Source organism: Diadema antillarum, unplaced genomic scaffold (assembly GCF_040938485.1).
Source record: "Diadema antillarum isolate AM-2024a unplaced genomic scaffold, OU_Dant_1.0 seq00001438_RagTag, whole genome shotgun sequence".
Lineage (NCBI taxonomy): Eukaryota > Metazoa > Echinodermata > Echinoidea > Diadematoida > Diadematidae > Diadema > Diadema antillarum.
The window spans coordinates 1,373,945-1,390,350 of NW_027272188.1; the positions used below are offsets into that span (position 1 = coordinate 1,373,945).

The window sequence follows — 16,406 nt, forward strand, 5'->3', positions numbered from 1 at the left end:
TAGTGGCCCCAGGCCACTAATAGTTAACATCTTTCAAACTCCAACACAACTGCTGGTTTGTTTGTTTGGGTTTTTTTTCCCTTGTTTTTGTGCAACTGTCACCATATTGCTTCTTCTCTTACCTCCTTTTCCGCCTGTCATTTCCTCATCTTCTTCCATGCCCTCCCTTCCACCCACCTCCATTTCCCATCCTACGTACTGCTACATCTGATCTTCTGTAGATTTAACAAGTTTCTGCTGTACCTTGGCATGAGCACCAGCGCAGCGAGGGACGTCAAGATCAGTGATTTCTGCCGCATCATCAGCGAGTTTGCTTTAGAGTATCGGACCGCCAGGGAGCGCATCATCGAGCAGGAGAAGAAGAAGGCCAACCACCGGAAGCGCAACAAGACGAGGGGCAAGATGATCACAGAGGTCAGCAGAGAGGGCGCCCTACTATTAAGATGAGGGCCAGGATTCAAACCTTTGTAATTGACACATACCTCAGAAAAATGTATGAATTAATCTCTCCAGCTAAATGTTATGATATAATGATGATTTCAAGTGTGAAGTAATTTTATAGGTGAGAATACTGAGAGTGTTTATGTTACAATTATTAGATTTACATGTGAAGATACACTTTCATGGCACTCTTCCACAGTTACTAATATGAAGAAATGCCACATTCTTGTAGTTGTATTTTATCAGGCAGTGAAAGTGCAAGTACAGTGAGTACTTGGTGTTTCAGACCAGGTATGTTTTAAAACTATGTTTAAATTGTTCAGCTCTCAAGTGTCAATAGGGAGCTTTAGATTTAAGACGCGCGGACGTTCAGAGGGAAAAAAACATGTTCTGAGCAGAAGCGTGCGTCAAGTCGATCTATTTTTAGCTTGCGTCGCCTGAGTTTTTCACTACGCGTACTGGGCTTTTTTTATGTCCGCACAGTTTGCAACGTAGAGAACTACTCCATACACTGATCATATGGGGGCACGATTTTATTTCTTAATACGTTGCGTCCCAGCGTAATCTAAAGCTATTTTTCAACGCGACGCAGGGGAGATGAGAACGTCCAGCGCACTCGTCTCAAACGTCCGCGTCAAAATCTAAAGCTCCATATTATCAGATGAGGAGGGAACAAGTTCCGTAGTTCTGGAACAGTAGAGGAGAAAGGTGCATGGCCAGCTAGTTTTTGATGGTTGCACAAAAGTCACTGAAGTTGATAGTTGAGTGTATCTTTAATTGGAATGTCACACAAGGCACTCCTCAGTCTACTCTGGGCACTGTTTCATAAATGTTGTCAGCTCTGACAAGTTGTTAGTCTATTTTACTTACCCTAGTAATAACCGGTGACCAGAGCTTTTCATCCAATCAAAACCAAGGATTTTTACTGAAATTGTCAGAGACGACAGCTCTTTAGGACTTGTACTTTTATGAAACAGTGTCCTGGTTAGCTGTTGTTGATTATTTTTAGACCATTTGAAGCTCAAAGGGTTAATACTCATCTGATTTCTTCCCCCCCCCCCCCCCCAAATCCTCCTGCACAGAACTTCTCCATCAGTAAAGACAGTGTAGAGGATGCGAAACTGAAGGAGCTGCTGAGCAGTCAGCAGGGCACGGCGCCAGGCGATGAGGCTCTACAGGGCAGGCAGCGGGCCAGACCCTCGATGAGTGAGTACCGGGATACAGGGCATTGGCTGCTAGGTATGTTAAAGTAATAGGGGGACAAGGATATAAGGGGCACCTGCCTTTAGGTGTGGTAGCAGAGAAGTAATGGTTGGTTGGGTAATGGCAACTTTTAGGGTAGTGTAAAAGAAGTAATAGGTGATGGGGATATTAAAGGGGCCAAATGCTTCCAAAGTAGGTGTGGAAACAGGGATGCAATGACACATAGGGATAAGAGGCAATTGTTTTAACCGTAATCAGGCTGGGCTTTTTTGGCTATGCTAAAACTACAGGGGCCATATTCTGTTCCCTCCCCCCCCCCCCCCCCCCTCCTGATTCACCAAGACGCTGCAAATTTGGTCTCAAAAGTTGCTTGAGACTCGAACAAAAAAGTCAAGAAGCCTCATGATGAGGCCTTCTCGCATTGCAGAATTATTGCACGCAACGTTGAGGCCCCTGCCCTTTAATGTTAAGGTGCTGCAGTAAAGAATTAATGAGTAATAGGAATAATAGACAACTGCTTTTACTGCAGGTGTGTTAGTAAAGAAGTAGTGGATGATAGGAATAAGGGGCGATTGCTTTTAGGTGTAATAGCAAAGAAGTAATGGCTGGTGGGGATATTAGTGGCAACTGGTTTTGGTAGCAAGTACGTGATAGGTGGTGGGGATAGACAAAGGGAAGTATCACATTGTAGATTTTGGTATCATTTGTCATTGACAGAAAAAGAGATGCATGGTGAGTGGAAGGGAATTATATGATAATTTGGGCATGAGCATTCGGTGCACAATCTTGCCAGCAATGGAAAACGTACCGAGTATGCTGAGCTGACTTGTGATATTATATCTCATACATATTCAGAATAACAGGAGACAAAAAAAAATGCATCAAGAGTCTATTTTACAAATGCTTCATAACTGTTTAGTCCTCAGAGATGCAGTGTTTCTAATTTTTTAATTCTTAACTAGTTTCTACCATTCCCAGGGATGAAGTTTTCCAAGGAATTCAGTTTGCTAACACAACATATTCCTGTTGATAATTAAATGCTTGTACAATTTATTCTATGCTGCATCTTGTGTAGGAGATTTGACTGGGGAATGCAATCTACTGTACCAATACAATGCCTGATTTTTTTTTTATTTACTTCATTGTTCAATGATTGATTTGAATGCATTGTATTTTCACTGATTATTATGTGCCTGAGAATGCAATGGGATTTCACTGATAAGCATTCATTGTTTCCTCTTAAGGACATTGCTTTGCATAATGTTAATAAAAAGTTTTGATACCAGTGTCTTTCAAAAAGCTAATCAGGGTCATGACCTGTCTCTGTAGATGGTTCCGTTAGAGACAGCAGTAACATTTAGTGAAAAGAATATGAATGTACTTCCTTTTGCAATAACTTTCCAGACATCGGTGTTTTATTATATTTTGCTCGTTTATGCTGCATATTACAAGACCTTCATGTCCCGTATGCTATTCACTTGTACTGGAAATTAGAACTTGAGTAGGTGTGACATACTTGTCAAATATCAAAAGTGGTTGTTTTTGGCAGAAATCTTGAGCAAATTAAAGTTTAAAAAATGCGGAGTTACAAACCAGAACAAAGCCCTACATTTTCTCAGCTGGATTCAGAATCAAAAGATTGTGGTAGGCTGTTCAGTATCACCCTTTATAGGAGAGTGAAACCAAAATATACATGTATATGTAAATCGAGGGAATGCAGCAATATTAGAGGAACACATCAGCGAAATTTGAGGAAAATCTGACAGCCTGTTCAAAAGTTATGAAATTTTAAAACCTTGTGAACTATTCATCGAAAGCGTCCCCTTTAATTTATAAAGAAATATTATGTAAGGATTAGAAGTTTGTTTCCATCAGATTGAATGAAAATGGAACAAAGATCTGTTTATGTATATGATTTATAAAGATATATTCTATATGTAACTTGCATGAGAGGAAACAATATTATAATTGTTATTTTTAACTTGGTAACAATAGGTGCATATTTCTTACCACAAACTTTCTGGTTTTCTTTATGCATCCCCCGTCTCGAAAACGTTATGCACGTGTGTGTTTGCATGGTGCCTTGCTATTCTCCTCTGCATCAAACTTGTGCATCGGTCGCGGCATGGCAACACCTGATCAGGCCGGCTGAACGCGAGCATGACGGCAGCCGAGGAGGCCTCTGATCAGCAAACTGACGAAATGATCCAAATTCTTGTCAACACAGCCAAGAACGCCAGCACGCGCTCCGCTCCGCGAGAGCGCAAGCGCACTCGCAACGCAAATCGAAAGTCACGTAAGTAGAAAGACCCAGGGCAGGTGTGGCAACAGCGTGCATCTTGAGATCTAGATGGTACATGTTGCATTTAATAACACGTACAAATCAAGACCACATTTATTCATCTTTATGTTCTCTCTTTCCCAATAGTGAGTTTCGCCTTCTTGAGGAGAAATATTCCTGAATGCCACTGAAATGTGAGGAAAATACTGATCTACTTGTGAAGCGTAAATGTCACAAATCATCCCTCTTGAGAACTTTTTCTATCAAAGTTTGATATCGGGCTGGAATTCCATGTGACATCCAGTATTTCATTATTCCGTACATATTTAAAGGGATTGTTTTGGTTGAGACCTAACTTCAGGTTTCTAACATTTTTGGTGAAACAATGAGAAACCTCTTTTGAAATATAAAAGAGCATGTAAATCCAAGAGGGACTCAATGTTTATTTGATGAAAATTGGTTTCTAAATGGCTGAGATATCCAAAACAGAGCAATTCTAATAAAAGGGGGGACCCACCCTCTATAAGGATTGCTTTGTTTTACTTTGTTTTTGGACATCTTAGCCATTCCAAGAGCGATTTTCATCCAATGAACTTTGAATTCCTCTTTGAATTGTATGCTCTGTGCTATTTCATAAGTGGTTTCTTGGTATCTCGCAAAAAGTTAAAAGCCCAATCTTCATCTCCACCAATACTATACCATCCCTTTAAAGTGCTATGATTGATTACTAGACACAAATGCAAGAGGCCTAGGCATTGGAGAGAAACAATGCTGATCCAGCAATTTACGAGGAAGGGATGATGAATTCACATAGATTTTAACTTTCATAGATTAAATCTTGCAGCAGAGGTTAATGGTTGCTAAATGGCATAGTGCATCTTGATCCTGCAGCCATGCATGCTCCTACATGACAGGAATGCAGGGGTGATTATATGTACTTGCCCCCCACCCCTCCTTCAGCATCGTGGTAGACTGGAAACTAAGTACGCAATGCCATGGTACCCTTGAAAAGGTTATCTTCAGAGGAGAAAGTCTTCGATGGGATATTGGATGGATCATTGCGCTATTCTAGCAACGAGTCAGTCATAAATGTCAAGGTCTCTTTTAAAAAATAGCACCCCAAAAATAAGGGGGAAAAAAAAGAATCGAAGTCAAGGAAAGACTTCAGGTCTGGAAATACCCCCAGGATATCTCGCACACCCCAACATTTTAACCCATTACCCTCCCTGCAGGTTGGTGGGTTGTGGGGGGGGGGGGGAGGGGTTTGGTTTGGGGATGCACAACTTGAATCTTGCAATAAATATAATAATGCACAATGATATGCTGTACTTAAACAATGGGAGTATTCCTAAATAACGTAGTGTGCTGGGTCACAGTGGAGGTAGCCATTCAAAGCCTTAGAAGGTGAAAAAAAGTCAGTCAAAGCACCCATCACTCCTGTGCTCCAGCGAGTTCAAGCATTGAATGTAGGCCCGGTCCTTAAAAGAGAAAGACGAAAGCTCAGCAACGGGACAAAAATATTGCTAGGAAAGCACACCGTGATATATATCTTTTAGAGCAGTCCTCCGGAGCAACAGACGGAAAAAGGATTTAAAATCATTTGGTGAGCAACACTTTCAGATTTCTAGTCGGGCACCTGCAAAAGTTCCTATGTATTTTGGGGTCCCTAAGTATGCTCTTTTGGCATCAGATTCTTCACTCTGTAGTTGTGTCATGAAAACAACAAACCAGGAATCTGTACTTCAAAGAATTCAGACTGATTGTACAACTGCTATTGAACACTGCTTTTAGATCATAAAGCTACACACCTTGTGCATTGGTTAAGTTGCAGTCACTCGCAACTCTGGAATCCAAGGACTGCCCTATAGTGCACTTGCATCAAATAAACCCCTAGTGACGGAAACATTGGATATTTGCATTATTTGTGAAATACTCACTGCATACAGAAGTGAAAATGTGCATGTAGACCAATAGCAGAAATCAAATTTTTTGCATTGCATACGTTTGTTTGCATTTATTTTTTTTTTAGATGCCACAAGAATACTATTAGTGCATGAAGATGGATATAAAGTTTAGAACATAGATCATTACAAATGTATTAAGAATCACCAAAATTAATTAAACTGTGAGCCAAACATGAGAGAGACTTTTTGTTTTCACTTAGTAAGAATGTTAACATAAATCAGCAATCATAAGCATTACTTAGAGACCTCAGAAATGAGAAAAATCACATAACTGTAAACTGCGAAGAGGAGGATGTTTTATCTTTCAGCCGTCATGTGAAGGTGAATCCATCATTCTTATTCAGTATCCCAGCAACGTGAGCAAACATTGTTGCTGTAAGTGTGAGCTTTCCGAAAATGCTTCATGCAAAAGATTTTTAAACTGTCACATTTCCTGAAAGTAATTAGTATCAATTTTTCCATGGGTTTGTGTGGATCTTGTAAAGTGCTTTATTGTTTTTTCGAATTTATGTCAACTATTTGTTGGCTTAATGCTCTGAAATCGATACTATGTCAATGCTTTTAGTTTTGTAGCTATTGATTACTATTTGTGTAGCATCACGCATATCTCAAGACTACTGTGTATTTTAGACGAAAACATAATGAGTATTTAACTTTTAAATGAAGCGAACAGGAAGAGAAGAGCCTAAAAATGTTGTCTTCCACAAGCGGAGCTAAGTTCATCTCTATTCTACGTTTGCCATTGCAGTCAGGAGAACACTGAAGAGCGGACTAACGGATGCGGAGCGACAAGCCCTGGGCCTCGTAGCTCCCAAGCCATCAGAGGTGCACGTATGATGACAGCTTGTGGCTGGTGTCATGTGACCTTGGGAGCGGACCAATGAGAGCGCAGCGTGGTTGGACGGGTCACAGATGAGTCTTCCAAATCCTTCCGCTTCCCCGTTTTCGCCAAGTTGGTGAGAAATCGCCACGTATTCGAATACAACAAGTTCCAACATCATCATCAAGGGGGTCGTGTTACCCCCCTTTGGGGTGCGACTGAGGAGTCGGCAGGATTGGAAGGGTTAATCCCCGTTGACCGCCTGTTGCAATGTTGGTCCCTGCCAAGCTTCAGCCAGGACTGCTTTCGATGCTCCCTGCCGTGGATACCACGGCGCATTCTCATAAACATCTAAGATCAGCTGGAAACAAGGTCGACCGTGTATGCTAGCAGCGGAAGTGGGTCGGAGGAGAGGGCGCGGCCGAGATTCCACGGAGGTCAGGGATGCAACATCATCTCAGTTTATATATAGTTCAATCATGACAGTAAATTCACAGTGCCATCAGAAGGTGAAGAGATGTGGTGTGATGAGAAGGAAAATGTTGATAATATCTGTCCCAAGAGTGTGAAAATTTCATGTTACCTCAGAGTAATGTATTCTTGTATGAAAAAAAAGAAGAAAAAAGCCAAGGCACAAATTTGCTAGAACCCTTATTGTCACTGCATTGATACTGTACTAATTGAATCAAATTTGCCTGGAGACAAACTTCATTCTAGCATTTTGTCAAATTTCACCCCCTTTGGTTTTTTTTTTAGGAAGAGCGTGTAGATGTCTTTACAAATTTTAACACAACCAGTTGGACTTGCTTCCTTGCTGTTCATAGTGGAGTCCCTAATTTCTTTGCACTCTGTCATCACACCTCTTCTAAGTTTAGTGATGCAGCAAAGTTTGGGTGCCGAAGCCCTGTGCTCAGTGTTCGCACCCACCAAAATATTGCCCCTTTTTGGTCACACCTCATTACTATGTATGAGGACTCCTCTTTGCAATAATGAAGACACACTGTAGTGTCAAGAAGTGTTTATTCAATCTCCCTCACTGCCAGCAGTCACTGCCAGCAGTCACTGCCAGCAGTATAACTCGGTCCCATAATGCACCACTGTTGCATCCTGGGTAATTGGCTGATCCAGGCATCAAAGGGGTATTCTCGTACCATCTCTGCATGATACATAGACCTTTTTTTTCTTTTTCTTCTTGCTCCGCATCTGTACGGGACGCAAACATTGTGGCGCTGTGCGCGGGAGGGATGGCGCTGCAATGTTTGTTGAGTTTTTAGCTTGAAAGCACAAGGCAGAAGGGTTTATCATAGTGAAACCACTTATAAAGTCATGACATTGTCTCTGTATCGGAGTGTTATACTGAATGAATCCAAATCTCTCGTGCATGATATCGCTATTGCTGATCTTCATCTTTGGACAACACTTTTCAGGAGTACAAGTCACTATGCAAACTTATCATTTCAATGATATCAAACTCTTGAGAATTTCCATGGAGTAAATGAACAAGAACGGAAACTTCAACAAAAAAAAAATGAAAAAAAAAATCACTCTGTGTTGGAACTGTGAGTTCATCGCATTAATTTTAAGACATTTTTATCATTTCTTTCTTTTTTTTGTGCTGAAAATCTTGTAAGGATAAAGGGAGAGTGGGCTGGTTAGGGTAAGGAACAATTGTTTGTCACAAGAATATCCAAGAATTGTAGACTTACGGGAGGCGGGCAAGGACATAGGTCTGAAAATTCTGATGAAGTGCCTAAAGTGCATAGAATCTATTGGCCATTGCGTGACAGAGTGTGAATCGGCCAACAATTACACAGCAACAAATACAACAGAAGAAAACAGGAAAAAAAGTGCTCATGGTAAACGTGTATGTGAGGAAATACTATCATTTTGTAAGTAAGATGTGAAGGAAATGGTGCGACTGGTGATGAACTGTGGAAAAATGGATGTATGAAACTATTTGGTTTTTCATTTTATGTATATTATCAGGAGCCATCATACACACGTGTATATGTATTTCTCGAAGAGATCTATATGAGGGCAAGTAGTGGTGTAAGAAAGCCGTAGTGTGCAATGTTTTGATTTCCGTGTATAAAACATTTATTAGTGTGTGTCTCATTTCCTTTCATCGTAATAATTATGAGGTTTACGGTAGACTATGATTGTATCTAGTGATTCACCATTTTCAACGGCAATGTTTTTTTCTTTTTTCTTGAGAAGGAGGAATATATGTTTATATCATTTTGTCATTCATCATGGAAGATAAATGCATGTGTTTGTTTCCATAGTATTGTTTTAGGTGCTTTTAATGTCAGAACTGAAATTCTTTTGTCCAATTTGATTCATACTGGTACAAGTCATAGAAAATGAACACTTCTGTCACTGTCAAACAGTGCTGAATGCAACTTTTGTTATATTGATTTTTATGAAACGTGAAAGATTTCTGCCTCTCTAAATTGGTGCATCATAAAACTGCAAGATCACTATGGCAGTGCCTGTGTCTATTCTTCCTACATTTTTCTTCCCTTCAAAAATACATATGAACAGAGAGACCACAACTGGTACCACCGTGTTTTCTATGGAGTTTTTTTTTTTAAACAGATTTCGAACAAACAATGAAACTTCTTCCTGATTCATTAGAGCTGATTTTAATGAGATTTACTTAATTCATGCTCTCATGGCTGATTTCAGTTGAACATATTACATTTTAAATTTCAGAAATATGAAGGAATATGTTTGTAATGGTTGCATTTAGCTTCTTTTATATGTCTATATAGGTCTCCAGACTATGCAAATTGTGTCCGAAATGTTATGAATGTTGAATTTTTATATGAACTTATCATGGGACTGTTCAGTATCCACTCACAGAGTTTTGATATCATGATGGTGAGAAATCTAGCATCGACTGAAAGTAGATAACGGTACAACCATTCATGCAGTCTGTCTCGCAGAGAGAATATGGGTTTCAAACAAACAAAGCAAAGTGCTCAAAGCCAGTATTAGCTGCTTGCATAGCCTTGTAGTTAACTCTCTCAGCCCCATCTGCCATGTGTTTGTATACAAAGTCTGTAGGATTTTAGGCTCATGGTGCTCAGAGGGCTAATGTGCAGACTAATGACTTTGGGGAGGAGTTAGATTAGTCTTTGTACAGACTCAGCCAAAATGTTTATAATGTGGACATGAAATTGAACCACACAACAAGGATCTGCACAATCATGCAAAACTAATCTGGCTTCTGTCACATCGTGTTTAGTGTTAGCTTGCTTTGTTCCCGCATATTTATGTGTGCACCACCCCACCACATGTGAATCAAACAAAATAAAAAAAGATTTGAAAAAAAAGAAAATAATGTTTATGATATCCATGCATGGAACATGTCATAGAAAAAGAAATTGATTTGTTTCCATTGTAGAATTTTATTTCAAGTTGTTTTTTCTTTTGTTTTTGCATTCCATTTCCATCTTACCTCCACATAGCATAAACACACATTTGTGTTAGGTTGCATGAATGTGTTTGTAACAAGCTGACCGACCGCACATTGTTACCTGTTATCTGTAAGTTTCCCTATCACTCCACAGGAATGTCAGATCAAATTTAAAAAGGGGCAAAATGAATTCTTATATATCCTAATCAGTGGTGCAGTGTCACAAAAAAAAGAGAAAATACTGTTGAGTATAAAAGAGGACAGATATGAATGTTTAGATGCTGTAGGTTTTGCAGCATGTGACATTAACTTTGATACATGACATTTTGATATGTTCTGGGGGTGGGTTTGGGGGATCCGGAATAGATATTACGATGATTTTTAACATTATTTGAAATGATGTGAGCATACTCTATTGTTGATGAATAGATATGAATGATAGGAAACTCAAGAGTACTGGGTGATGAATTTCGTCTAAATTGTATTAGGATATTATGCAGGATTTGAAGGGAATGGCCTAGAAATGGTAATCAATTGTATTCCAAAATACTGATTTCAATGAAATTGTCCCTTCATCTTATCTGTTTGTTTGTTTTTTTGTCCAGCTTTGTTTTCCCTCATGGTAATACTTTGGGAAGTCAAGGTATCCGAATATGAAACAAGGGAACTCAAAATTTTTATATGCCACTGATATTGTTCATTTTATTTTCCTTGGACGTTTGGCTCTTGAATAATTGGTGAATTGCTTTTGGTATCTTATCAGAAAGGCCTAGATGATCTTTGCGGAATCTGTTTTGTTACGTGAGTCATTTGATTTGCTCCAGGAGCCTTACTGCCAGTGTGTACAAATGATTGTACACACGACGCTCATGTGGCATAATATGTCAGTGAGTGTAATCCAACCTTGTGATACAATCTGATGCATTGTATTTATTTATTCTCCATGCGCATTTAGCCAAGTCTCCTAGATATACTTCTAATGTGTAGAATGTGTGCAATTTTGATGTGCAAAAGGGAAAAATAGAAAAAAAAATGCCTGTTTTCTCAGCCTTTTAGATACTTTAATTGCTTGATCCTTGAAAGGCAAAGTTGGGTAATCTGTCCTTCATTTCATGTTTTCTTGATGCATGTTTATTTGTTTTTGTCATACTGTCATACTGAACATTATTATGTAACATAAGAGAAATATTTGTGATGTCATTATCCCATGATTAAAATCGAAGAGAAAAAGAAGCCACTAGGAATCATCACATTTTAGAGTAATATCTCAATAAAAACCATGCGCTTCCATGATTTTTTTTCTTGAAAGAGAGAAGATGTTTTCCTGTTTGTCATTTGTGAGCTGGAGTTGTCTCTCCTTTTGTGTTTGTGACAAGAACATTCAGAGCTGGCAAAGCATCTTCCATACAACTGGAAATGTGTGCGTACCTAAATTTCCATGAAGTATTCAATAATTTTTTATTATTATTATCTAAATTTGTTCTGAACCAGATGAAAAAAGGTTGGCTTCCACCATTTTACCTCATCCTGACTGCTGATGAAGAGTTTTGCATTGATCACCTGTGTTTGTTTATATAGTAATATGCATTTTATCCTTCAATAAGCTTATAATTATGTGTATACATGTATGTATGTATATACACACGTATGCACACGTACTTGTTCACTGCAAAAGCTTGGAATGTGTCCTTAGATAATGGAATTCTAAGTCAGTGTATGCAAATAATCATAATGATAATCAATGAATATAGCTGTATAATGACTACCAAAAATATATATTTCAAAACTCAACCTCAAACCAAAATATGTCTTCAGATATTCTGTTCAAAAGTGCAAATTGTATCAATAGGTTGAATATCATAATATGGTATATTATTATACAAATGATGCACAGGATAGAGTGCGCTAGTGGAGATGTAGCTCACTCTCGGGTATTTACAATGTAGTGCAACATGCACTTGGCTTCGCCTCGCGCATGTTTCACAATTGTAAATACCCTCGAGTGCGCTACATCTCCACTAACGCCACGAAATAATCCTGTGCATCATTTGTTTTATAAAATGGGTCGAATACTAACAGCATTTTTCACGTACCTTTGTGGGTCAAGATGTCCGAAGATGTTCGTCCCAAACATTTACGCACGTCGCACTCGGAAATCCCGCACATATAAGTACTATACGTTTAAGAATATACGTACGCTACACATGTTATGCACAAGATTGACAGCGCGTATGCATGCAATTCAAAGGAGCCGCCGCGCGCACAGACGATCGGCAATAGGATTTAACACGCAGTGCAATGGGACTAAAATAACCAAAGCACACGTGACTCATTTCAGCGCTTCCTATTGGCTACATTCTTGAACCCATTTTATAAAAGATAATATTTGCACTAGAATATACAAAACTAGTACGTTTAAATGTGTGTTTAATTTTGGCAAATACAAATTAGCGCGCTAGTTTTATCGCTCTGATCGAGAAAATTTCTCGAGTCCAACTCGGGGAAATTTCCGAAATAGCAGGATAATTAATGTGAATTAGCGCGCTGTTTGATAATGTTCGGGCTGATGTGAATAGGAAATGAAATAGCGCGCTAATTTGCGATCGCGAAAAATATATCGAGCTTGGATTTTTATCGGGCTGATGTGAAAACGCCTATTGTTCATCGTGTCACCAAGGAGGTTCGAGAAATGGAGTCACAACAGATTAGGCGTTTTCACATCAGCCCGATAAAAATCCAAGCTCGATATATTTTTCGCGATCGCAAATTAGCGCGCTATTTCATTTCCTATTCACATCAGCCCGAACATTATCAAATAGCGCCTTAATTCGCATTAATTATCCTGCTATTTCGGAAATTTCCCGAGTTGGACTCGAGAAATTTTCTCGATCAATCAGCGCGCTAATTTGTGTTCACATTATCAAGTAGCGCGCTATTTCGTGATCGGGTTAATTTCCTAAGTCAGAAAATAGCGCGCTATTTCGAAACATCGGGCTGATGTGAACCTTCTTATTATTCGCTTTGATCCCATGCTCGAAGCCGCCACTCAAAAATATTTGAAGTATGTGTCAAACTGGATCTGCCGCTCAGATGCGAAGACAATTGACTCGTGTCTCATTGCATAATCACCAGCCAATTTCCAAGGAAGATATGTCTTTGTGATGGTAATTACTTTTCGCTATCCCTACTTACAAACGATGGGCGGTAGACAATGGTATAAAGGCACGGGTGCGCGCGAATAGAAATTGCTCAAATATTGCTGAAATAGATATCAAAATTACTCGCCTGTACGTGTCTGTACGCTAATCTGACATATTAATTTATGAAGAACTATACTTGAAGATGATACCATATTATTTTCATTTGGCGAAAATAAGGAGAAAAGTGATAAAACCGGCTTTCCATGAGGGTAAAATTTCAAACACTTTCACAAAATACAGCTCAGATTTACACTTTTACACATATTTTCGAACGGAATTGACTTTTGTTTCATATGCTTTATCATTAGGTGAAATTTCACTGCATTTGACATATAAACGAGCAGCATATACCCGATATTATGTTAGCGTTCAAAATGAATCTTCATATTGCTCAGAAAGATGGCGGCTTCAAGCATCGAACATCAAAGGCACAAATGCACCTGTGGATATGCACCTGTGGAAATCTTTTGTCCATCCATAGAAAACTGACAGCTGATTGAATAATTATAGTCAGTTGTAACTCCATCTCTCGAACCTCCTTGGTGTCATTGCCGGCAACCAGGGACTGCCTGGTAGTAGTGCCGCTGCCCGGAAAGCAGCAGACGACAGGTTCGAGTCCCACTGGTTCCTTTTTCCGACATGTTTGTTAATTTACAGATCAGCAGTTGCGATCTTAACACATTTGATTTATAGAGGGAGACAAAGTGAAGAAACTCGCACCTGAACCTTCACCCTCTAAATAATATCTTTCTTTCAAGAAATAAACTCTTGACAACATTACCACGAATATGATAAATAATTTTATGATATTTCCAGTTTAAAGTAGAATAAAATCACTCCCAGATATTTACAGTTTAGAACACGATGTTACATTTCCCCCACCTATAACAAGATTAATCAAATTCTCATTAAATTAAGTTACTCTTCTTCTAGAACCAGTAAGCATATATTCAGACTTCGTCCCATTCAGAATCAATTTTTTATCCGTGAGCCAAGACGTAACATGAGGATCACTATTCATGAAAAGTAGAGACAAGTGTTACCAGCATACAATTACTAGTATACTTAGATGACAGTGTTCTATTACATTTAATTTTGGGATATCATGAATAAACAATCAAAACAGCAGTGCATGGGGCCGAGTATTGATCCCTTAGGTACACCGAACTCAACTCTCCTGTTCGATAGTATTTCCATTCACCATCGGTGACCATAGTGGCCTGAAGTCTACCAGTTATTGTAGCTTTGGAACCGGGACACATTTTCCTCGTTTAAACCATAATGCTCGAGAATTCTCTGGAAGAATAACGTGATCTACCATGTCAAATGCCTTCTACTTACGATCTAATTAGGTAACAAGGCACGTAATAAGGCCTTTGTCCATACTATCTATAGAGTTCAACCAGAATAATCAACGGCTGCCTCGGCAAAGCATCATGGGTAATCTATGATGACAGAACCTTTAGCAAGACCAGCGCTGGCCCTATAGAGAGATACCGTATGGGGGGGGGGGGGGGGGGGGGAGGGGGGGGGGTTACCTGTAATCAACGGCAAAGTTTACTTCTCAAATTTAAATTCAAATCAATTTATAATTTCCAATATCACTCTTTTTCAGATACAATTACAGCAAATCAATGTTAGTACAAAATACGCAAACGTACATTTCAAAGCGGAAAATAAAATGAGCAAGTGCATAATCTGTATGAAACTATTTATTCAAAATCATAGTCTTTTTGAAAACACGGCTCCACGTAAAAGACAAGCTTGTACAGATGCGGGCCACTCAATCAATTGGAGTTGTGAAAGAAGAAAAAACAAACTAATGAAAGCACAGAACGAACACACAAACATTTTGTTTTGTTTTGTTTTATGATATTCTTTATTTGAGTTTCATTCAATATCAGATCCATGTTGACAATGAAATTAATATGAAGAACAACACCAAAGCAGTTAGCTGTATTCTTTATATTTTGGTGGTTTTTTTTTTTTTCAAATCATACCATGTTTATAAATATAAGAGAAATGACATGAAATTCTGCATAAATCTTGATTAACCTAATCAAGTCAAACGCCCACACACACACACACACACACACACACACACGCTCACACACAGACACACATACATACATACATACATACACAGAGGCACACAAACGATCGGGAAAACAAGAGACGCAGACTGAAAGGCAGGACAAACGGGTGCACGTCACGAGACCGACACCCACGAGTCATACATTCCACAAGTCATACAGCCCATGAGTTCGACACTAAGCCAACAAGGCCCACGAGACCGACACATTACGCCCCGTGTTGTATCTGTTGAACTCGTGGGCTGTTTTTACCTGCTGTCGAACTCATGGGCTGTATGACTCGTGAGCAGTATGACTCATGGACCTGTTTTCCATGTCGAACTCATGGGCTGTATGACTCGTGGGTGTCGGTCTAGTGGGATAACCCCGGACAGACGGCATTACGTGGGAAGGGGCAGTTTTAGAAGGAAAAGGAAGGGCTGCTATAGATATGCAGCAGAGATCCGCAATACATTCAAATCAATTGCCAAACACTATCCATGGGTACGGCGACTGATATGAAGTAAAAACAGTACTAGTAACGTACATAATGAATCATGTCTGTAAAAATCTTGTAACACCAAGATAATAAGCAGTCAAGATAATAAGCAGAGGGGTGAAGAAAGATATGAAGTGTCTTTTTTTTTTTCCTTCAGTTTGTCTGCCTACTGCTGATATATGTTTTAACAAACATGTCGGGAAAAAAGGAATCAGCTGTTTGTTAAAATGTAGGCCTAGATCAGCAGTTGCGAGCTTACAAATTTTATTCGTACATCATTACTCGTACAGAGGGAAGACAAATTGAATAAAACTCATATGCCTCACATCTCGTAACAGGTTCGTATAAAGGTAATGTGATAGCAATAAAAAAAATCGAGGACATGGGTTAGGGTCAATCTTGCAAAATGGTTTGCTATATATGACACTTTTCTCTAGAGAGTGAAGGCGATGTATCTAACCAAGCGTTTATGACTCAATCTGATGCCAAAACGATGAATGTCTAT

General features: G+C 39.2%; 1 protein-coding gene across 1 annotated transcript in view; it reads left to right on the plus strand.

Moving 5' to 3' along the window:
* The window catches only part of LOC139709485 (uncharacterized), a 175,074-nt gene extending 167,076 nt beyond the window's left edge, over positions 1-7,998 (plus strand). The window contains exons 43-46 of the mRNA XM_071621445.1: positions 222-414; positions 1,524-1,647; positions 3,788-3,940; positions 6,638-7,998. Of these exons, the coding sequence (XP_071477546.1) occupies positions 222-414; positions 1,524-1,647; positions 3,788-3,940; positions 6,638-6,726 (559 nt within the window). The 3' untranslated portion in view covers positions 6,727-7,998. The remainder of the gene's footprint in view (positions 1-221; positions 415-1,523; positions 1,648-3,787; positions 3,941-6,637) is intronic.
* The last annotated feature ends 8,408 nt before the right edge of the window (positions 7,999-16,406 follow it).